The 21,923-nt window shown below is 52.0% G+C and overlaps 1 protein-coding gene across 3 annotated transcripts; it reads right to left on the reverse strand.

The window, feature by feature from the left end:
- Positions 1-3,419: 3,419 nt before the first annotated feature.
- ZDHHC1 (zinc finger DHHC-type containing 1) lies at positions 3,420-20,259 on the reverse strand. Of its 3 annotated transcripts, none has more exons than XM_037409367.1 (11): positions 20,151-20,259; positions 17,460-17,678; positions 15,476-15,651; positions 14,760-14,861; positions 13,819-13,943; positions 13,317-13,430; positions 9,757-9,869; positions 8,965-9,050; positions 8,245-8,338; positions 7,160-7,268; positions 3,420-6,808 (listed from the first exon to the last, which is right to left on the reverse strand). In XM_037409367.1, exons 2-11 carry the CDS (start codon positions 17,676-17,678, stop codon positions 6,282-6,284), a joined length of 1,665 nt encoding a protein of 554 aa, XP_037265264.1. In that variant the 5' UTR covers positions 20,151-20,259; the 3' UTR covers positions 3,420-6,281. The 3 variants fall into 3 exon arrangements, with proteins under 3 accessions (XP_037265264.1, XP_037265263.1, XP_037265262.1); XM_037409366.1 differs by having other exon boundaries at positions 7,160-7,265; positions 13,317-13,475; XM_037409365.1 differs by having other exon boundaries at positions 13,317-13,475.
- Between the last annotated feature and the right edge of the window lie 1,664 nt (positions 20,260-21,923).

Genomic DNA, 21,923 nt, shown 5'->3' on the forward strand with positions numbered 1-21,923 from the left:
GGAGGTGGCACCAGGAGGACTCTGTCCTGAGCACACATGCTTCCCGCTCTTCATAAAACATGAAAGCAGTTCCCAAAGCACAGAGGCTCAGCAGTTACGGCAGCTGGCTGAAGTGGGAATTCAAACCAGCCCTCGCCCAGGCCAGCAAGGACCCAGGGCTGTCCTGTCACCCCACAGAAAGCGGGGAAGAGCTGCTCACCTGCTCTCTGCTTTAAGGAGAGGGCAATAATTGCGGCTGTCAGATCGAGGAGGGTGGTTAAGTCTTGCTGAAGGTACAGCCTTGTCCTCAGCTTGCCCTGCCACTGCCGGAGCAGGTGCCTTTGGCTCTGCTTCCAGCCGATGGCTCCAGAGAGTAGCCAGGGAATGCCGGCTGGAGCACCCGGCCCGCAGCAGCTCTGGCAGGGCTTGGCAGCAGCAGGTGGCACGAGAGCCCAGGTTCACCGTGCTGGCAGCAGGCAGGGGCTGAGCGGGAGCTGGGCATGTCGGCAGCTCTTCTCTAGGAGCTCCAGTCCGTCCCAGGGGCTGCAGAGCCTGAAGAGCCAAGAAGTGGCACACGGGGGGAGCCAGGCGAGCGGGGGCACCAGGCCAGGGCTGGCGAGTTGCCCCTTGGGGTCAGGCTGAGCAGGTCAGGTTTCGGTTCCTAAGGGCTGGGGTTTGTTGTGCATTTGTTGTCACCATGACAGCCCTGTTGGGATGGAGCACAGTCCTTGGCCAGCTCCTGCTGTTCCTCATGCAGCCGGGAAAGGAAGCCCAGGAGGTGGCTGTAACTTGGTCCAGAGCCTGTGGCACAGGCAGGAGCTGAGGAGGAGGTTCACCGGTCCTCTGATGTGGTGGAGGAGCATGTACATGGCACAGTGCTCAGCTCCCTGGGGACCTTTCCCTTCTTGCGATTTCCTATAAAGGTCAGGACATTCCCAGGCTGCCTCCTGTCCCGGGGAGCTTAATGAGCCACATAAATTGGGTGCTTACCCGCGACACACTGAGGGTCACAGCTCAGTGTCACCGAGACACAGCTTTGGATGCTGGGCTTGTCCCTGCTAGGATATGCCTGTCTCCCCACCTTCACACAGAGCCCTGGAGCGCTGTGGCTGCTTCAGGGTGTAGCTCGGAGCTCACACCAGAGCAGAAGAGCAACCTCAGAGCACCCTCTGTGCTCATCTCCACCTCCTGCCTCCCTGGGGCTGGGCACCGCAGGCTCCCCAGAGTCATCTTGTTTCAGGAATGAATTGCTGGCTCGGCAGCATCTGGGGTGGGATGAGGTTATGCGGGAACGCTGCTTCTCTAGCACAAGTTGCTACAAAACAGAGGGAAGTGTTTCGGCGGTTGTGCAATATGTATACGGTAACCCCAGCAACAGCGTGTCCACAAGGCATTAACAGGGCTCAGCTGTGGCTGACAAGCGGTGCGATCGTGGCGTGTGCGCGCCGGGTGTGCCAGTGGTGCGACAAGGGGGTTCTGCTGCTCAAGCTGGTGTCCCAGCTGTGATGCCCAACACTGGGCAGAGGGGAGGGGGAAAAAAGCTCCATCCTTCGGCAGGAGCTTCCATTTCCCCCCTGCAGTTCAAGGCAGCCCCTTATGATGTTCTCAGGACATGTCAAAAGCAGAACACGATCAGACTCATCAAAAACCATTTCCCAAAGGAAGGTCCCCTCGACTTCAAAGGGAAAACTAAGAAACATGAGTCAGGCCCGAAGATGAAAGCAAGCAGGGTGTGTGCCAACGCTGAGAGACTTACAGCAGGCACCGCAAGGTCCAGCTCAGCTGCTGGTGAGTGGCCGGGGAACATGATTTATGAGTTTAGAGGACTCTGGAAAGCCGCACATTGCTTGTTCCTAATAAAAAGCCACAGCATCTCGTGGTGGAAAGGGCCAGTCCAGGGCGCTGCCTCCTGCTGATGGGAGAGTTCATGCCTTGGCAACCCCCTTTTATTGAGTGCTGGAGAAGGTGCTTGGGGGTGCCAGACCTCAATGTCCCTGCAGCAACAGGGAGCTGAAGGCATCAGGACTGCAGAAACGCCCTCCGCACCTGAACCAGCAGGGTATGAGCATTAGGGTCCCCAAAGAACAGAAATGAGGTGGGGAAGGAGAGAGCCCAGATGGTGCCTGCCCCTGCTGCGACCACCTTGGAAAGGCACCAGCTGCCTGCTGCAGAAAACCTCCACGGTTTTGTGGGATACCACACACAGCACCCAAAGCCAGGGTCCTGAGGGCATGTATATATTGCAAAGCAGCATCTGCAAAAGGCCCTCCTGACACGAAGCAGCTCAGCTGAGACACTGAACTGCACTTGCAAAGGTTCATCCTTGCTGGGAACTGATCTGGAGCAGACAGCAGTTCTCCCAGGAGCTAAAACCACCTCCGTCTCACCATTTCCACTCAGGTGCCCGGAATGCATCTCCAACTGTCCACTTTTAATGTGGTTGTAGTGAAAAGAGAGAATCCAGCCAAAAGCAAACACGACGCAGCACGCGCGATCCTGCCTGCTGAGGTTTAGGAGATCAGAGTCCAACACGGGCAGCAGTGCTGGGGGCCCATCCTGCCAGGGCCCAGCTCTTCACTCAGCACCCAGCTGCCCTGACACACCAACAAGGCATTGCACGTTTTGCAGCCTCAGTTTATTCTGCCTCCTCCAGCACTTGACATAGCGGAGAAAATGTTCCACGGCTCAGCTAGAAGGCAGCACAAGGATGTCTGCCCTACCCAGAGGGACCCCCAGAGCAGGGTCTCCAGGGCACCCTGTTGGCCTCCAGCAAAAAGCGTGGGCTCCCACTCCCTGGGGAGAAATCTGCAGGGCAGGACAAAACCAGCACAGCCCAGCGGCATATGGGCCTCTGCACTGGTTGTCAGGGACTCTGGGGGCAGAGACCCTTCCTCAGGTGGGTGTCCGTGTGTGTGGCAGGGGAGCCTGGGGCTTACGGGCCGTTCTCAGTGGGACACCGGGCAGGTGAGTGCAGCCTGCGGGGAGGGCAACTAAATGCTGAACCTGAGGGTGACCCCCCTGCTCCTGGAGAGGGTCACATCCCAGCAAACCGTAGGACATCCCCTTCCTTCCCAGCTTGTGCTCCAAACCTGCCACCTTGGGACATGCCAGACCTGTCTGTCCCTGGACACCTGATAGAGCAGGAATCCCAGCCCCCTCCCCCCCTCCCCAAGCGCACAGCACCCTTTCTGCAGCGTAGCCGGGCTGGCCTCCCCCTGCGGCAGCACAGACGGGGTGGTCTCCCCCTGCCCCTCAGGGAAGGCAGGCCCATGTCCCATCCAGCAGCCACACGGCCCGGTGGGGAGGGGACTGCTGTCACCGCCACACAGGCTAAGGTGCAAAGCCCAGCTGGGATGTCAGAGGTGCGGGGAAAACGGACCAAACAGGCCAGGGGCCATCAACCAGGCCAATAAACAAATGACTGCAAAAAAGGAGGAAACTATTTTGCAAAGGACATAGAAAATTTTATTGTGAACAGAGCTACTAAAGAGCTTCAGACATGACTTTGGTACTGGTTCTGTGCAGATGAAGCGTAAGAAAACACATAAGGGGGCAGCTGCTGGAGAGACATTACCGATGGCTCCGGGGTGGTGGGACAGCTGCCTTGGAAAATCCCGAGCACAGCGTTACTGCGGGGTGTAGCTGCCTTAGGTGACAGGAGACACGAAGAGAAATGACTGGAAGGACTTGGTCTAACTGAGACCCATCAGTGAGCAGATGCCCTGGTTTCTGCTGCTCCCCCAGGGTTGGTCACACACACACCAGCTTTGCCAAAGGGTCACACTGCCAGCAGGTGCCACTGGCCGCAGCAGCAAAGGAAGCCACGAGGAGCGTGATCACAGGCCAACCCCTCCTGCAGACTGACACGTAATGAGTTCAACAGCTACGTGAGACTTCACTGTTGCTGATCAGTAGCTCACGTCATTCAATGAAGAGTCACAGCTCCTCATTCCGGCTCTTCCAGGAGTCAAAAATCAGACAAGAGAGAAGGACGACAAGCCAGCCCTTTAGAGAAACCCAGGGTCAGCGGTCATATCCATGCTGCCTTGCCAGAATTTCCCCAGGACTGTCCCAGGCAGCGCTCGGCCTGACGGTCCCATCTCTGAGCCACGCTTACCCCATAAACCAGGGGTCCTCAAACTACGGCCCCCCAGGGTCCTCAGTCTGGCCCCCGGCATTTATAGATCCCACCCCCCCCACCCCCCCACCCCCCCCCGCCAGGGATTGGGGGCGGAAACCAAGCAGCCACAGATGACCTCCTGCCATTTTGAAGACCCCTGCCATAAACCCTTCAGCCAAAGGACTCCCCTACTTCAGCTCTGGAAGGATCATGTGTTTCCAGCAGCAGCTGCAGCACTTTGCCTTCTTCCTTGAAGGCATGTGCTACTTGAAGCATCTGCTGCATGAGCACCACGCAGCACGGTATTGGCCAGGGGCGCTGGGTGCTTCCCGAGGGAGCTGGGCCAGCAGGCGGCATTCGGGGCTGCTCTGGGAATGGGCTCGGTCTTTCCAAACGCAGCAGGTGCCTGCCCGCCTCTCCCTGCTGAACTGAGCTCTCTGGAACGAAAACTACCTGGGCCCAGGGGACGCGGACTCTGTGTAGAGCTCAGAGCAGCACAGGAGCCAGCGTGAGCATGGGGATGACAGGCAGCAGCAGGGCTGAGCAGCGTGTACAACACAGCTGGGAGTGCAGCCTGCCTGTCCCGTGCTGGCTGTGCCCAAAGAGCGTTTGTCCCCACATACCCCATCCTGCTCCAAACCGTTTCTGCTGAACGTGCAGGCTGAGCTGGGCGAGGGGAGGAGCAGCTCGGCTGGGCTCACACGGCACCCCACTGCGGCTCACACGGCACCCCACTGCGCCTTGTCCTTCCCTCACCTGCACCCACCTGCAACCACCGCGGTCCGGAGAAAGGGTCAGTTGTGGTTTCCATGCATCAAAACACTCGGTAGGGTGATAAAGGCTTCCCAGGCTTCCTCTGCTCTGCTGGTGCACCTCTGTGTTCACACACACCAGCAGTGTGCGGCACCAGGGGCCTGTCCAGAAATGGTGCAACTGGCCAAGGCAGCCGCTGCCACTCAGGACACCGGCCATGCCGGGGAGGCAGGGGCTATGCAGGTGCCATGGCTGTCAAGTGACAAACCATGTCAGGCACATCCATGCTGGTGGCAAGGCCGATTGGGATGTAGCTGCTACCCTGGGCTCCGAGGTGAGCTGGCTGCTGGGCAGACCTGGGGTTGCTGGCAGCCCTGGCCCCAGCGCTTGGCCAGGAACCCAGAGCAGGGCATGCTCCCTGCAGAAGCCAAGGGGCAGGGAAAGCTGCGGTGCCATAGCGCAGCCACCCAGACAGCTCTCTGCTTCCCACCACCAGCACAGGCTGGTGTGACTCAAGGCACCGGCTACGTGCCCCAGCACCCACTGCAAGATTTTTCTGCACTACAAAGACTCCAGGCTTGGCTGCGGACTAACGTGGACCTGGCAGCCCAGGACATGGCAAGGTTTCAGGACCCAGAGGTTCTGATGAGAAAGCTGCGCTGCGGGGCACTGCGGGCTGCTGGGACGGTGGAGCAGGTCACACTGCGCTGCCTGACAGGGTGTGTGCTGGTGGTGGGCTTGGTTTGAGAGCGCACAGTGGAAAGCGGTATAGGGACAGGGCAATCCTGAGGTAACTCTCCAACCACCTGCTGAAGCACCTGCAATGACCCAAGGACTGGCAGGGTGTAGGCAGGTGGGAAATTTAATTCTCAGGGTGCAGGGAACAGTGGAGATGCAGCCTTGGTCTTTCCCACGCTCTCTCCCAGAAAGTTACCACAGTACCAGTGCGCAGAGGGCCAGGAGGGTATGTCCATTTCCTCGGGAAAGAACCTGAGCTCTCTCTAGCAACGTGCCTGCCGCAGGTTTGCCACCTTATTGCCTCTGGCCTTTGGTCGAGTATGAGAAATATCTCACTGCAGCGCGATGGCAAGCACAGTGCACAGGGTGAGTCCCTTCGCCCTCTGCGGCTGCAGCTCCCAGCCAGGGGCAGCCCTGGGCACATCCCTGCCAGGGGAGATGGTTCCTCCTCGTCACGGGGAGCGGAACTGGGCTCTGGGGCACCCCTGGCTCAGGAAGAGGCAGCAGCCAGAAACAATGATGCAGCAGGTTTTACCACCTCTCAGCTAGTTCTGCTGGCAGATGGGCAGCTGCAGGTCAAGGGCGCTGCTACCTCCAGGCAAAGAGACAAGTCACCGGAGCCAAGAACAGTAACATAAAAAGAGAACCTCTTGCCTTGTCCCCAGAAGGCCATGGCTTTGGAAGGTGACCACTAGGCCGCTGTGGTGTTTGTCCTTATGTCCTTCAAGCGTGGAACACGCTTGTCCACATGCTGCTTGCTGGCACATTTTCTGTGCTGCGGCTCGGATGTGCCCTCACAGGGCTGGGGCTGAGACACACGAGGTTCTCCACTGCTCTTACTGACAAATACAGCAGGAATCTTGGAAAAGAGTTCCAGGTCTTTTTCCACATGTCTGCCTTGCTGGCAGCTTTTCCTTTTTACCTTGTGCCCAGGATACAGATTCTTCCTCCTGTCACCTCTGGGATCGTCTGTGGACAAGGGACAGTGTTGAGAGTTGTTCTTAGGAGGCCTGTGAAGAGCCACACTCCCCAGGCGAGTCTGAGTCACAGGAATCTCATCTATGGGCTCAGCGGACTCTGAGTGATACTCAGCAGGGGGTCCTGCCACCTGGATGAGGCCGTCGCTGCGGGTGGGCACAGCAGCTCCCAGAGGAAAAGCTGGCACCAAGGAGTGCAGGCTGCGGGAAGATGAGGTGGCAGCAGCCATGGCTGGGACATCTGCAGGTGGAAAGGAAGGGAGAAGAAAGCTTAAGGAAGGGGAGAGAGAGAGATCCCTCAGCCCCACAGAGACACGAACAAGCCCAGGAACTCTCATATGGCTGATTCACCAGTGTTAAAGAAAATCATATGCATATTCTTGCAAAATGATCTATGAAAATGTACAGAATTCTCAGCAGAGTACCCAAGCCTGATCACTTTAGAGTGTCTCCAAGCACTCATAAGCACTCATTTTCCCCTCTTAGGCAAGTTAGCTTTTTGCCAGTGGGTTCTCATGACACACTCTGTGTCTGTGTGCCAGCAACCAGAAACCCAGTCCAGAAGCAAAGCAGCGGACTGGTGCACTCTCACCTGACTGGGGGCCTGGGAGAGAGGGCCAAGGTCCAGCGTGTGTTTTGGATCTGCTGTCCATTGCTGAGGAAGAAGCTTTATGCATCTTCTTTTTTCTTTTTTTCTGCTGCTGTGAAAGCAGATGGCCCAAAGAAGGTAAGTCACTTCATCAGCCCAAAGTAATGAGACAGATAGTTTAATTCTTTTTAATTCCTCCTATTTTTAATAATGGTATTAGTCATGACCAAAGACCAAGAACATTTTATAATTTAAGATGGAGTTACTATAAAGAAATGATAGAGAACAGGTATTTAATGAATATGTGTTATCTGCACACAGTGATTCCCTGTGTGTAGGTGCCTTTAAGCTGCTGTCTCGTACAGCTGGACGATCTACGAGACACCGGTGGATAGATGGATTTTTAAAGCCAGACTAGAAGGGGGGACCAAAAGTCACATAGCACAGGACATCCCAAGGGAGAGGTACCTCTTGTCCAAAATACAAGTATAGTTGAAAAGGAATTTTTTTTATCATCTAGATGACAACTTTGATTAATAAGCTTGGAGGAAATGGGGAGAGCACCACCACCTGCCATTTGAGCAAGGGGGAAGAGCATCTGGACACAAATACACGAATATCAAAAGCACAGAAAACTGGACTTTGGGCAGCTGTTTCACACCCTCAAGCTTCATATCCACGCACACCATCTTTCCCTGGGCAGGTGCTTTAACATCCGTATTTAAACATATAAACTGTTGGATTTTGCTCAACAGAAACATGCACAGCTTATTACATCAGTGAAGTGGTGCAGATACAGTCACTGCACCGCACTGCAGCAACAGGACATCGTGTTACAGCTGTGTTACAGCTGGGCTGTGAGTTTACGGAGGAACTGCAGAATGTATCTGATCACACGCGCGAACTGAGACAGGAGAGTGTCACCTGGACACAGTGACCGCAGGGCACAGTCACCCCTGCAGATACACAGTGAGGACAGGCAAAGTGTGCGTACAAACCACAGCCTGCACTGCAGTGAGCATGCACCACACACCTGGGTGAGGTGCCAGCAGCAGAGGTGATGGCATGCAGCAAGTTCTCCTGCTCACCTGAGAAGGGACTGCGAAGTGAAGAGATGGGAGGTCAGGGGAGGACCTCTGCTCGGGGTCAGCCTCATCACTGTGGGCACAGAGCTTGGAAAAGCTAAAACACACAGCAGAGACACAAGATGATTCCCTTACACGTGACTTAACTGATGCCCACTTTGCTCGCACAGACACACCAGCCTGACTGAAGCATCCCCTGCCTGGCACAGCATCCCTGACAAAACTGCAGGGTCACTTTTCCTGCACCATTGTGCAATGTGTGAAGGGTTTCCTCTCCCTTCCCCTGGGACAGGAGTTAACAGCCCAGGATGAATGAGGAGACAAGGACGCTGTTTTCCCATGAGTGCTGGCCTGTGCTACAGACCTTGCTGTTGTGATTCATCTCCTGACAACCTGAAATGATATAACTGTAACGAGCTCAATATAGGAACTACACGACAAATCAGGCAGCCTTGCTGTAATTTTGATACAAAACAGAAGAAAAAAAAAAAAAGAAAGAAAAAGGCTATTGTAGGAAAGATATTTTCCCAGGGAAGGGGAGGTAAGTAGTCCTGCAGGTATTTCCCTTCCTGAAACTCAAAGATTTTACCATGTCTTGGTCAAAACATTAGTGCTCCCTGTCCTGCTAAGTGCTTTTGCCTGAGGATCCATCAGTGGCTTTGCTGACAATTTCCCGTTCCCCACACACGCTGCAGGGAAACTCGTACCTGTGCCTTTACTCACCCTTGTCCTGCAGTTACTGCTGAGAATTCCCCTACGGGAACACCGGGGTCTGTACAGCCAGGGTGACCTGGAAAAGAGCCTGCCTCCTGGAAAAAATAAAGCAAAATATTTTCAGACCAATACGGACACAGAGGGGAGAAGAGAGATTTTTATTACAGAGATGTCTTCTCCCTCCTGCCTCAGCCACAGCCCAGACATTTTCTGTCCTGACAGCTGGCGCAGCCACAGCCCAGCAGCAGCCTGACGGTACCAGAGACAGACGGCGCCACACGAGCAGAACCATCAGCTGCAGCAATGGCCACGACCGACACAGACCGGCACACGCTGCACACCCGGCCCGCTGCAGCCATCACTTCATCGCCGCTCACCCAGGGGGAGTGGGGCAGAGAAAAGTGGGGCAAGGAAGCGTGGGGTACAAAGTGGGGCACAGAAGTGGGGTGCAGAAGTGGGGTGCAAATGTGCGGGGTGCAAGAAAGTGGGGCAAAGAAAGTGGGGGCACGTGGGGGCGCATGGCGCTCATTGTCGCTGTTTTCTCTCTCTCTCTGCTCCCCCCCTGTCACTCCCCCTGCTGCCCCGGCTGTACCAGAACTGACCCAGCTGCACCAGCCGCCCCGAATTCCAACAAGTTACATCGAGTTACAGCCTCACACTCCCTCACACCACACTTGCCTCCACCAAGTCTCTCTAAAATCTTCTGTCTGGCAACTGTCTCTAAAGTTTGGACTCCCAGACATGCAGCACACTGTACCCTGCAGGCCAGCCAGGCTGTTCTGAGAAATGGACCGCGAGTACCTGACTGGGTGTCACTTGGGAGGGACAAGACTCTTGTTGCTTCTCCCCATCTTCTGTCTCATGCTGCGGACGCTGCTGCAGGATGAACTCATACGTCGTCAGTTTGTTCCACACTGGGAGGAAAAAAAGCGAGCTGTCAGCGCAGGAAAGGCCGCTCTGTAACTACACTTATACAAAGAGTGTGAATAACTACACAATCAGACAGTAACTGTAAACGTGATAAACGTGATAATCTGAGTCAAAAGTACCTTTGCACTGTACATCTTACTACATCCCTTACTGCCACCATCACACTTTCTCACAATCCCACTGTTCTTCTAAAGTCCCACTGACATGGTGCAGCCGTCTGTGCCGCTGTGATTTGTCCAGCTCATTTCAGAGCAAACCCGTTACTCACACCCAGTAAGGGTACGGTGTGCGCTGCACAGAAAGCTCCACAAGCAGTCAGAAGGTCTGTGATGCTCAATGCAGAAAAGAAATTCAGCAGGTCAGCGTGTCCCATAGAGGAGACTGAGACACTTCATATTCAAAACCTCAGACGCACAGCTGGCCTTAAGCCAAACAGATGTGCCCAGAGGTCACATGTGCCTGAGTTTCTGTGCTTTTAAGGTCACACACACAAACACATCTGCTTCCATGAATGACCAAAAGCACGTGCCATGTCTGAGAAGCTTGGTTTCTTCATGAGACCCAAAATGTTACGAGGATCCAAAAGTCAGACATTCCTCCCATAATGACACTGTGATAGCAAGTACTTTCAGAGCACAAAACCCAGCAATGGATGCTGAAGGTTTTCAGTGCCCAGCCTGGTCATCATTCTTCCTTCTCACAGCTCATGCAGACACCCAGGATGTGGGACGTCCAGACTATGGTTCTTCCTCTGCCTGAAGCCGTTTGTATCAGTAATATCTGACCCCTTGAAACGATGCCCCAACCACAGGACGGCTTCGTAGGGAAGTGAGAGAGAGCAAAGGGGAAGGTGCCCCTCCTGTTAAAGCATCGTCCTTATGAAGAAATAAGAATTCAAGATCCGTTCGGCCAGGAAGATGGAGCACAGAAATGAACACTGCTCCGCAGCCAAGTACTGAGCGAATGCACTGAGCAGGGACAGCACAGGGTGCTGGCAAATGCTCCTACAGTGGCACCGTGTGCTTCATTTGAGAAACAGAATATTGCTTCATAAGCAAAGGGCTATAAACCACTTTTAATTTAGAGTTTGTTGGTTTCTGAATACTTAACAGCATAACTCATAAAATATTTTATAACTGTTTAGTTAAAAATACTGCATTTGTCTGGCCAGATAACACTTCAGCACATACTGTGAAATATATAATTAATAGCCTGTGAAGAGCCCCATATCCTTTCTTATATTCCCTACCATTTTTTTTCTTTTTATTCTGCTTACTATTGCTTCTGACTACTGAAGAATGAAAAAAATATCCTCCCTCCAAACTTCTGAAGCACCATGTTTCACTGAATGCCTCTAGAACTGAATCTCCATCAAGACTGGCAATTCTGAATACACGGACGTACTATTTTGAGAATAACCTACTTCCTCCCTTTTGAGTGGTAGCAGTGAGTAATTAAAAACCAGGACAGTAATTCTGAAAAGTTCACTGTGCTTGTAACAAAACTAGATTCTAAATTTCCATAGTCACACCTGACTTAAGCAATGTTTTTTCATGTGAAGCTTACAGACAATAGCACTCACAGGGGTGCTGTTTTCTCCTTGTATTTTAACTGTTCTTAAAAAATAAAGGTTTATGAAGAAATACTCATGAACAGTAATTACGTTTAAATTGGTAAACTGTATTTCTAGTCCCAAAAGAGGTTCGTTCATTCCAACACCACCTACCTTAAAGCATTCAGGTGAGACTATTGACAATTACAGGTGTGAAATAAGAGGAATTTGACCCAGACATGCTTTGCCCATCTCCCTGAATCTCAGCTGTCAGTGCAATGCACTCTCATCTCTAATGCACAACAGGCGTCTATATAGTAACATCACTCCTTTTAAGCAAGGACTTACACACTGCACTTCTGCACAGCTGGGACCAGTTTCAGTAGGGTAGCAGATTTAAATGTAATAAAATACTAATAAAAGTCAGCAATAATTAAATTCTGTTTTCTCATAAGTCATAAGAATTAAAACCGGGCCAGAAAGAAAAACTAATTTCGGTCAAAATTTACTCGGAAAGAGGGGAGAAAAATCACCCCGAGACAACAGCAACAAAAAATCCCCCAAACCCAGAGCAGAACCAGCGCAACCCATGCACGTTTCTGCCTGACGAGGAAGCATGTCTCTATCCCAAGGAGGGAGCACCCTCTCGTGGAAATTGTACACAAAGACAGGAGAAACACCACTCTACTCAACTGGAGAATACTTTTTTTTCGTCCAAAAGAAATCCTCCTGGAGCGGCCCCAGTTTTGTTACGCTTTTAGTCTTTCTACCGTGCTAGTTCGACCTCTGAAATCCACAGGCATCGCCATTAACTCAGCAAAGTCAACTTCCAATTCCACCGAGAAAGCAAAATCGCAGCGGGACCAAATTTAAGTTAAGCTCGTTAAAGGGTCTCAAAGGAAAACAACAGTCAATGACCTCACCGACAGGAACCTTCATGCCAGCTGAGGAGCCCTCGCCCATCAAATGCTACACTTCAGCAGTGCAACTATTTTGTTTCTGGAGCTGTACTGGTTTGAGCTGACCTAGTTTGTGTTGGCATCTGCACCACTGTGACTGACAACCTAAAAATGCACCCAATGATCCTCTGTCACTGCTGTCCTCATTTCTCTTCCACCACATCCCTTCTTCCATAGTTTTGGCACCATCAGCTACTGTAAGATCCTTTCTCCTCATGACTTACGTCAGGCAGCCAAATAGCATCGGCTTCATTTCAGACGATGGCTGTAAAAAGGTTTTTGACGCCCATCTGTATGTAAACAAAGATAAATATCCCTTCTTGACAGAGAAACAAGTAGGAGACTTAATGCAAAGCCTTTCTGAAAACCTCTTCCTCTGAATTTCACAAGCCTTTTTGTGTTAAGGAGGTACAACTTCCATTAAGGGAGCTTGACCTGGACGTTAGGCCTCCTATTAGAAATTTAGATTAATATTGTCCACATCTCTCGGGGGTCACAGAGAAACAGACTCTCACACAACAGACGTCCTGGGCAGCACAGTGAGGAGACTCACAACAGCACACGTGCAGAACCAATCTGAATCTGCCATCGCCGGCACTGAGCTGGAATTATCCAGCTCGTTCCACCTGGCCTCGCTGCTACTCTCCCACATGCTCTCAGGTCCAGGACAACACACCTTAGACACAGGAATGCACAAGCCCAACTCAAGCCCCCTGCTGCACACGCACTGATAAGACCACCTGGTACTGGTGGTAAATCAGAAATACAATGTTAAACTCAAATTTTCTACCATTTCAATGGCCATCTTACACAACTTTGTATATTTGTGACACGAGTGAACACACAGTGTATGCAGAATGAGTAGAAGCAGCTAAGTGAAAACGAAATGGGGGTGCAGATGACAGGAATGTAGCACCTACTGAGATAGATGTGAAAGGTCAGGAGGTGGCCAAGCAGGATCACGGTCATTAGGCTCAGAAGAATAAAAATCCCAATGGTGGTCAAAACGGCAGGTGCGCGAGTCTCAACAGGAGCTGCAGGGAGAAACACAAACCAGAGGTCCGTGTGGTTCTGTAGAGCTGTAAAAACAAAGAGTTGGAGGCTAAGTAGATCGTCCAGATATTACATATCTCTATAGATGCATCATAAACTTTACAGCTGCAAACACTGTTAGTTCAAAAGTAGTTGCAGATCCATTATGCACTGGACACCTACGAAATCTTTTGTCTGCAAGGCCATTGGGAAGAGCAGTTGGCTCTGTAAGGAAAGACATTCTGTCCATCTGAGCAGAGACACCCTTGCAGAAATACAAAATTGAAGGAGTAAGGAGTTCCTCCTCCATGGGAGAGCCCAGGGAATCCAATCCCCTTTCAAGATACGCCGGTTGCTTCACAGGACACACAACAGAAGCATTGCTAGTACCATCAAAGTGCTGGTCAGAGCGAAGCATCGTGGGGTCAACGAAGAACTCCACAAAGACGTAGCAAGCGACGAGCAGCAGAAGCCCAAGGCCCAGAAGGGCAGACAGCACACTATTCAGAAAAAGCCTGCCAAGAAGATGAAAAGTCTGAGTGGCTTCAATAACGGCACACATACAATTCAAAACCCCAGCCTCCGATAAGATAGAGACAGACAGTTACCCCAAATTACTGTGATGCTTTCTTACACTTATGATAGACACCGGTTAACGATCTTCTGATCTGTTACCCTGAGGGATGAAACAGTGACCCTTAAGGGAAACTGTGGTTACAACACGGTCAGGTCTATCTAGGACAGACAAGAGAGCTCCCGGCACAACATCTGCAGGCAGTGTAACAAGGCACCCAGCAGTAACAACCGTTTGCTTTCCATGTGGTTTTAGTGCAGGAAAGTAAACTGAGAAGCAATAATCAGTGACAGCTTCCTTACTCTTTATCTTAAACCTAGCACAGATAAGAGGTGCCTGTACGCTGCGGGTCTCGTAGGAAAAGTATGCAATAAAAAAACCCACAACAAAGTAGGTTGTTTCAGAGATGGGAACTGCATGATCATGGTTCTATTCCCACTCCGGCTCTCAGAAGCATTAAGGACCCCCAGTTAATACCCCGTAAGCTTTTCCTAAAACTAAACAAGATTATGTTCGCTGTTTTTACTAGTAGATGTTCAGCTACTAAGTGTCGGAATTTTATCCCTGGCTATTTGAATGTCATAATTATGCTTGCATTTTCCATCTGGTTTTGTCACGACTGATTTTATTCAGCTGGGGTCTGAGAGAGCTGCGTGGCTCAGCACAGGCTGGAGTGTGATGCAGGAAAACCTTGGGAAGAAAAGGGGCAACATCATTGACTCAGTGTTGTGCTCCTGTCACAATGCCAGGCTCTTACCAGTAATTCCTCTCTCCCACACAATTGTTGAGCCATTTGCAGTGGTGATCAAAGCCACACACACACTTGTTGCAAGTTCCACAGTGCTTTGACTTGGCACTCCTGCCAAAGAAAGGGTGACATTAGCACGGCAGCACCAGCTCATTACCGTGACTTTCCAGTGACACGAGTGGAGGGGGATACAGCGGTTAAGATCCTGGTAATAGCAAGGAAACCTTCCACATCAGGAATACCTCAACACCCAAACAAAACAGCCATTGTTGGACCACAATCCTAAACACTGCAAAATACACTGCACAATTTCTAATTTGGAAATCGTTGATTTCTTATTTGAAATCCTTCAACAGTTCTACAAAGCTTGATCACAATGCCTGCCCTCCAAGCATTGCCTGCTACTGTATTAACGTCCAGCCAGACACACGCACACACACACAAATGACACATTGTTAGGTCAAACACTGAGATCCAGTAGCACGGAACCGTACAGTCCGCTCCACACAACACGTGACCAATTAAATGCAACACAGAACCGTGTACGTATTTGACAGAGGGCACTGACCCGATTAACTGAGCCCTGCCACAGGATAAAGTTTAACTTGCGCTATAGAGCCTCAGGGGCTCAATTTCAATCTTAAGAGAGTTTAGCATTAAAGACTAACGGTGATGTGTAACGGTGAAGAAAACCGAGTAGTAGGAGAAGAAGAGAAGATACTTACACATCGACATCGCAGACATGGCAGTGACGGTTTTCAATGACATGTGTGTGTTGATTACGATTGAAGGCGGCCAGAGGCCCCAGATAATTTTTTTCTCGCACATTTGCATCCGCAGGATCAATGGAGACTGCAGTAAGATGAACAACTAAATGGTAGATAAAACACACTCCTGGACACTGAAGTACACAGTTAAGGATCATATGATTTAATGCCTGTAATTTTTATCCTTAATGCACAAAGGCCACACAGATGAGAAATATATGGCTTAGAATGAAGTATCACTATATAACTGACTGCAGCACATTAATCTGAGCTTTATTAACAGAGATAATAAATATTTTCCGGAAAAAGATAACTAAGTCTACAGAACAACCCTCCTTATTATGTACTACTCTGCCTCACAAAACCTCCTGTGCTAGGAAGGACATTTCTAAAAATTACCTTTACTTACCAGAATCTGGACCCACATGCAGACCATTGACGTAGGTCCATATATCTCAGTCCATACCGACTCCTTGGAAAGGAACACTCAGTTGAGGCCACGCACGTGCCCCTTCATAAGAACAAACTTACGAGAAAGGAAAAAAAAAGGTCATATCAAGGAACTAGTACTGACCACCTTGCTTTCCTCTTCCTGCAGTCAGAATCCCAAGGACGAGGATCACCCCTTTAAAGAAGGCTCCTGTACAATTTACAGGCAAACGGTATCCAGGATTTGCCACTGTTTCGTGTAACACAGCCTGTTTGGATTCTTACTTCTTAACATGGTGGCAAGCCAGAGCAAATGTGCTTTAGCAGTACTTTTGACCAGGCACCTGCAGTAATGGCTGATATTTGGAAAGAATATACAAATACGTAAGAATGTACACATACAAAGCAGCAACCTGCATGCCTGGAGTACCGCTGTGCTCAAGAGTTTGCTGCTAAAATACACTGCAGCTAAATGAGCATGTGTGCAAACCTTCCAGTTTATTTTCGGTACACCCAGATGCGCACATCAAATTAAAAATCCTCACCAGCTTGTTAAGTACTAAATTCCAATCTTGGGATACCCTCTTCCAGCCTGCCACTCCCCAGACAACCTAGTCCACCAGGAGAAGCCAGGGCCTGGCCGTGACAAAATTCCTTCCCTGGGCATAGATGACAGTAGAAGGTGGCACTGGGAGCACTGGGATCACTCCCCAGCACACCCCATCTCTAGTCTCTCTCCTTCCCAGCTGCAGGAGCAGCACGCACAGCTCTAGGGAGGTGGGTTGAGGACAGGAGGCTGAAAACACATTGGGCTGGGCTGAGCTGGGCTTTGCTGCACAGCTCACAGGACAAGATGCCTTCACAGCACAAGTACCTCATCTTCTGATGCTGCCCGCATTGAGAGGACAGTTAGACGTGCGTTAAATTGCTGCACGACAGACCTCTCCTCTGAGGGTCACACTACACCACCTTGCCTTTCACTCACAAATCTTCTACGGAAGACCCAGGAGAAGGCCCAGGGAGAAGATAACTGCCAGCTATCACAAGCGACCGCACCATATAACCACCAACAGATAAAGCCGCCTTTCAAGACTCGGTCAGTCAGCGTGGGGAGGTGCGGCTGCCCACTGCGGCCAGGGGGCTTCAGGAGGGGCTTTTCTAGTTTGACTTCCCTCAAACCCTGCAACAAGCTTGTAGAAGAATAATATAAAACAAAGGAGACACACAGGCAGAAGCAGACAGCAAAGGAGTCTTGGAAGCAAAGACAGTCACCTTAACAGAGTGATGAAGGCAACAAGCAGAACTTTAGTGACCTACCCAAAGTTCAAGGGCAGAGTAACTCAGAATAACTGTTTTTTATAGACAGGAGAAAATCAAAATTATAGTTATAGTTCAGAAAAGATTGTGGCTCAGCTACTTTCTCCTACACTTTCTACACTACCTAACAACTATTGTAAAACAGTCCCACCAATAGTTTATTACGGTCCGTGTTCTCCTCTTGACCAAAGGATACAATATAGCCAGCAGGCAGCCAGTAGCGAGGCAGGAGAGGAACCAGGATTCCAAAGCCAACCAGCGCAAAGAAGAGGTACAGCGACCAAGCAATAATCTGGAAAAGGTGCAGAGGCCAGCTCCAGCCATTCCTTCGAGCGCGTTGGACCTGCACCTCAGGAACAGCTTCGGCCAAATTCTCTGGAGCTGTTTTATTAGGAGGTTTATTGCAGATATTCATCTACAGAAATCAAAAATGGAAAAAAAAAAATGTGATACAAAAATATCGCAACTGAGCCCAAGTGCTGGAGATGTGCTCCAAGGTGTACAGAAAGTTGGAGAGACTAAAATGACAACACACCTGAGGAGATACTTCTCTCTGCACAGGGGATTTTGTATCAATAGTGACAAAAGGAAAAAAAAAACCAATTCCACTCTAAAAGCAAGTGCTGATGTCTGCATGAAACAACAATACCCCAGATTTTCAGCTAAGGGAAACTTGCAGGTTTTGCCAGTCTTTGAATGGATCTAGACCTAAATAAATAGAGTAAAAAGAGCTAAGAGGGTATTTTGGTGACAGTCCAGAGATGCAGTATAATCTGCTGTGGTCTGGGGACATGTTCATGTCTGAACACTGCTATGGATGGTGGCAGAACAAGTCCTTTCACCTGTCTCAGACATGCCACGTTGTCCTTCCAGCTGGTGCAGAGAAGTGTAGGGAGGGGAGAGCGGGTGGCCCCACTGGAGCACGTGGTCTGGAACTGCAATTCAGCACCACGCAGCATGCAAGACAACAGAGACTCCTTTGTCAGCAACAAAGGAAGTGGAAAGACTAGAAACTGAAAAAGTAAACTGATACACTAATGACAAAAAGAGGAAAAGAAGCAGGAGTTACTCCACAACACAGGTATAAAGCAGACTGTTGCTAGAAGAACTGAACAGAGAGTTACATATGCAGAACATCCACGCAGGAAGCAGCTTGATTATTCAGCTGTCCTACCGTGTCTGGACTCCTGGCAGGAGAAAGCAAATTTAATTGCAAAGATCAGTTACAACCATAACCTGGAAAGTTCCTGACGTTTACGATTCCTGTTTGCACAACAGCTATGAGCTCAGAAGCCATTTCTCCTTTTTTTCAATTTGTGTTGGATTGCTAGTTGTTGCTTTTCACTTGCTGTGGAGCCAGGATGGGCATTTAACGACAGAGAGTTGGGCTGCTTTGCTTCACGGAAAACTTGGGTGCAGCGGATACCGGGGAGTACGATACAGGCAGCAGGTCAGGGGTAGCATTGTAAAACCGGCACTAAGAAGGTCTGCCGGACCCGAGCTGACTTGAAGCACAAGTACCTCTGCACCGCGCTCATGGTTCCTTAGTAACTAGAGACGATGTTGAATTAACATCTAACAGGGATAAGCAACTTCAATTAGTCCGATTAACTTGCACCTGAGCACGCTGAAAGAAAAGGAGGTCATCTCTGGCTCGTTTGCAGCATTTTTTATAGTAGTTCCAGTACCAGAAAAATGCCAACAGGCTGAAAGCGCGAGCAGAACAATTCCAGACCTTGGTGCACCAACAGTCCTGCATCAGCCCCAGGCAAAGGGCTTTTTGTGTCATCACAGCCAACAAAGGATCTTTTGGTGTCAACTGGTAGAGACGCAGCAGGTAAGAATACAAAAGAATGTAATTTATGCTCATCAGCACGGTCTTATCGACAAGCAGGCTGGAAAAAAAATAATTCCTAACTTCAGCCTTTGAAGAAATTAGCAGTACCGGCCTGCATGCATGCATACTTTAAATTGCTACATGGCAACTGGCTCATCAATGATGATAAATAGTCACTAATCACATGGTATTTTTCTCGTTTGGTTGTTGAAAGCTTGCTTGCGCATCAATTTGAGCTACTTGTTACAAAAACTGCTCAAATTATTTGAAAAAATCCCCACATTTCTCCTTTCTCCTAACCAGACCCTGGCTGAGGGCGCTCAGCCCACCCAGACCCTGGAATCCCTGTTTCACTGCAAGATTTTACTGTTTTACACCACCAGAGGGATTTAACATTATGTTGTTTAATATCAAAAACCTTGGTCCAATTCTACAGAACCTTTTATGTGCTGAACTGCGACCAAAGCTCCCTCCCGGCTGGGCCCCCCCGAGCCCGGCAGCCAGTGGCGGAGCAGGAAAGGCCCTCAGAGGCAAAGCTCCTCTGGCCTTTCCCTGCCAGTGCGACAGCTTCCCTTGTAGCCCATGCACTGATCACTCACCGGTACTGATGAAAAACAGAGCTGCGTGTGAAGGGAGCCGAGGAGGCTGCGTCCCCCTGCCCGGCGGGTACCCTACGCCGCGGGTGAGCCCGGCGCCCCGCGGGCCCGGCTGCAGAGCCCGAACCGGCACTCGGGGCACGGAGCCGCCCTCGGGGTCACTCACCACCTCACAGGGTAACTGAGCTGGCGCCACTTGTTAACCCTGCTAGTTACCTAGTTGGCTGTAAGCCAGCCGGGAGTTGTCACGTTCACCCCTCGGGTGTTCGGCCGCCAAGCCGCCGAGCGGGGGGCAGCGGGGGCAGCACGCAGCGAGCCGCGCCGGGGACCGGCTCCTCCCGGGCAGCTGCGGGCAGGCCCCGCGGGCCGGGCCGGGCCGGGCGAGCGGGGTCGCGGGCAGCCGCTGCGGGGAGGGCCGGTCAGACCCCCCGCGGATCCGCCACCGCCTTCTCACCTTCTCCCCGCAGAGGCGGCTGAGAGCGGCCCCGTACCCGCCTCATGCCCGGGCGGGTCGCGGGGCCCCCAGCCGAGGCCGACGCGGCAGCTCCCGGCGCCTCCGCGCGCTCAGGCCGCTGGGCCCGTCGCCACGGCAACGGCTGGGTACGGCGGCGCGCAGGGGACAAACCGGGCCGGGCGCGGTGGGGCCGCTCCGCGCAGCCGGGGCGGGACGGGGCCTCCTCGCTCCACCGGAGTGTGCGGCCTGCCTGGGGCGGCCCGGGGCCTGCGGACCCCACACCGGAGGGACAGCCTGGGGCACGGCACGGCCTTCGGGCCAGGCCCTGGGCGCCAGCCCTGCAGCACCCACCCCGCGGGGCCTCGCCAGCCGGGGGCCTTCCCGCTGGTGGCACCGGGTCACTCGCGTTGTACCGTCCTCATCGCTCGGGGAGGCGGCGAACCCCCGCCGAACAGCCGCGACCCCTCCGAAGGCCGCCCAGGGAGGAGCGGAGGGGCCTGCGCTGCCCCCGGTCCCCCCGAAGGCAGCAGTGCCCTGTCGCTGGTGACGCCGGCTGGTTTATGGGAACAGCCGAGGCCGCGGGCGGGCGGTGCCGGGGTGACCTGGCCGCCGGCGGTGGGAAGGCGGGGGGTTCCAGCCGTCCCGTTAGGAAAATTCCTTTCTCTAACTATTCCACCAACCCACCTTTGCAGCGTGAAAATGTATGTTCTTAATATATACATAGTTCAGGTTATAACTGCGATGTAACAAGGTAGTAGAATTTTACTGGAGGCTTCAGTATTGTTTGTGCTTAAGTAAAACAAACCAAAGGGCAGCCCAGCCCTGGAAATAAGGACTTTCCTTCATGGAAGCCTAGAGGAATCCATGAAGGATGAAAGATACCCCTGGGCACCCTAGCATCCAAAGACATGGCTTTGAAACCCTCCCAGCATTGCCTGGTGTCATAGATCAGTAACTCCAGCAAGACTGACTCCAGGTACGTCTGGATCGATAGACAAGCAGTGAGAATGCTGGAAAAATAGTGTTTCTTCACAAAGTTTTACTGTGGCTGGTAATCAGCAATGTGGGAGGTGGTGCTCAGTCAGGTCATGTTGTACCTGAAGGTTTGAAGGGTATAAGAACCCTGTGCAAAACCACGTTTGGGGTGCCCCGTTTGGCTGGGACACCTCATGTGCAGGAATAAATATTTACACTTGTCAATACTGTACCCTGCTTTGTGTCCCAGCCTCTTATTTCGGTTGGCACGGGCCAACTGTGGATTTCCGTGAGGCAGCACAGCCAGTCCAGCCCGAAGCTCTGATGCCCCCGGGGGGGCTTGTCCCCCTCCTGCAGCAAAGCAGCCATGTGGAGCCCCAGGAGCCGGCGAGCAGAGCCGGTGGCAGCACCGGCCACGGGCACACAAGGGGCCTTTATGAGCCGCCCGCGGTGTGTGCACAGCGGCTGCCTTGTGTGAGGAGCTCTGGCATGGGCTGGCTGGACACTCACCTAGGAAGGCTTCTGTGTGTGGAGGGAAGGGTGTCCCAGGGGCGGCATGTCCTTCACTCACTGTCCCCAAAAGCCCCCGTCACCTTTTCAACCTCCAGCTGCCGGCAGCGCTCCCTGCACAGGGCTCTGTCTGTGCTGCTGGTGGCAGGAGGGGCCCAAGGAGTGTGGGGGGCTGCCACTCTTTTGTCCTCGCTGCCCACCCTCCTCGAGTCAGGAGCAAGGGGACAGCTTGAGTGCTCAGTGAGCTGCGGACCTGCAGCTTTGCCCGTGCAGTCAGCTCCTGTCAGA

The sequence above is a fragment of the Falco rusticolus genome, chromosome 15, assembly GCF_015220075.1.
Source record: "Falco rusticolus isolate bFalRus1 chromosome 15, bFalRus1.pri, whole genome shotgun sequence".
Taxonomy (NCBI): domain Eukaryota; kingdom Metazoa; phylum Chordata; class Aves; order Falconiformes; family Falconidae; genus Falco; species Falco rusticolus.

Coding starts and splice junctions, on each gene's coding strand:
- ZDHHC1 (XM_037409365.1), bottom strand. CDS start 17,678: ATGAATATCTGCAATAAACCTCCTAATAAAACAGCTCCAGAGAATTTG. Junction 15,652..17,459: donor GGCTGCCTGCTGGCTATATT/GTATCCTTTGGT, acceptor TGTGTACTTCAG/TGTCCAGGAGTGTGTTTTAT. Junction 7,269..8,244: donor ACTTCGCAGTCCCTTCTCAG/GTGAGCAGGAGA, acceptor CTGCTTTCACAG/CAGCAGAAAAAAAGAAAAAA.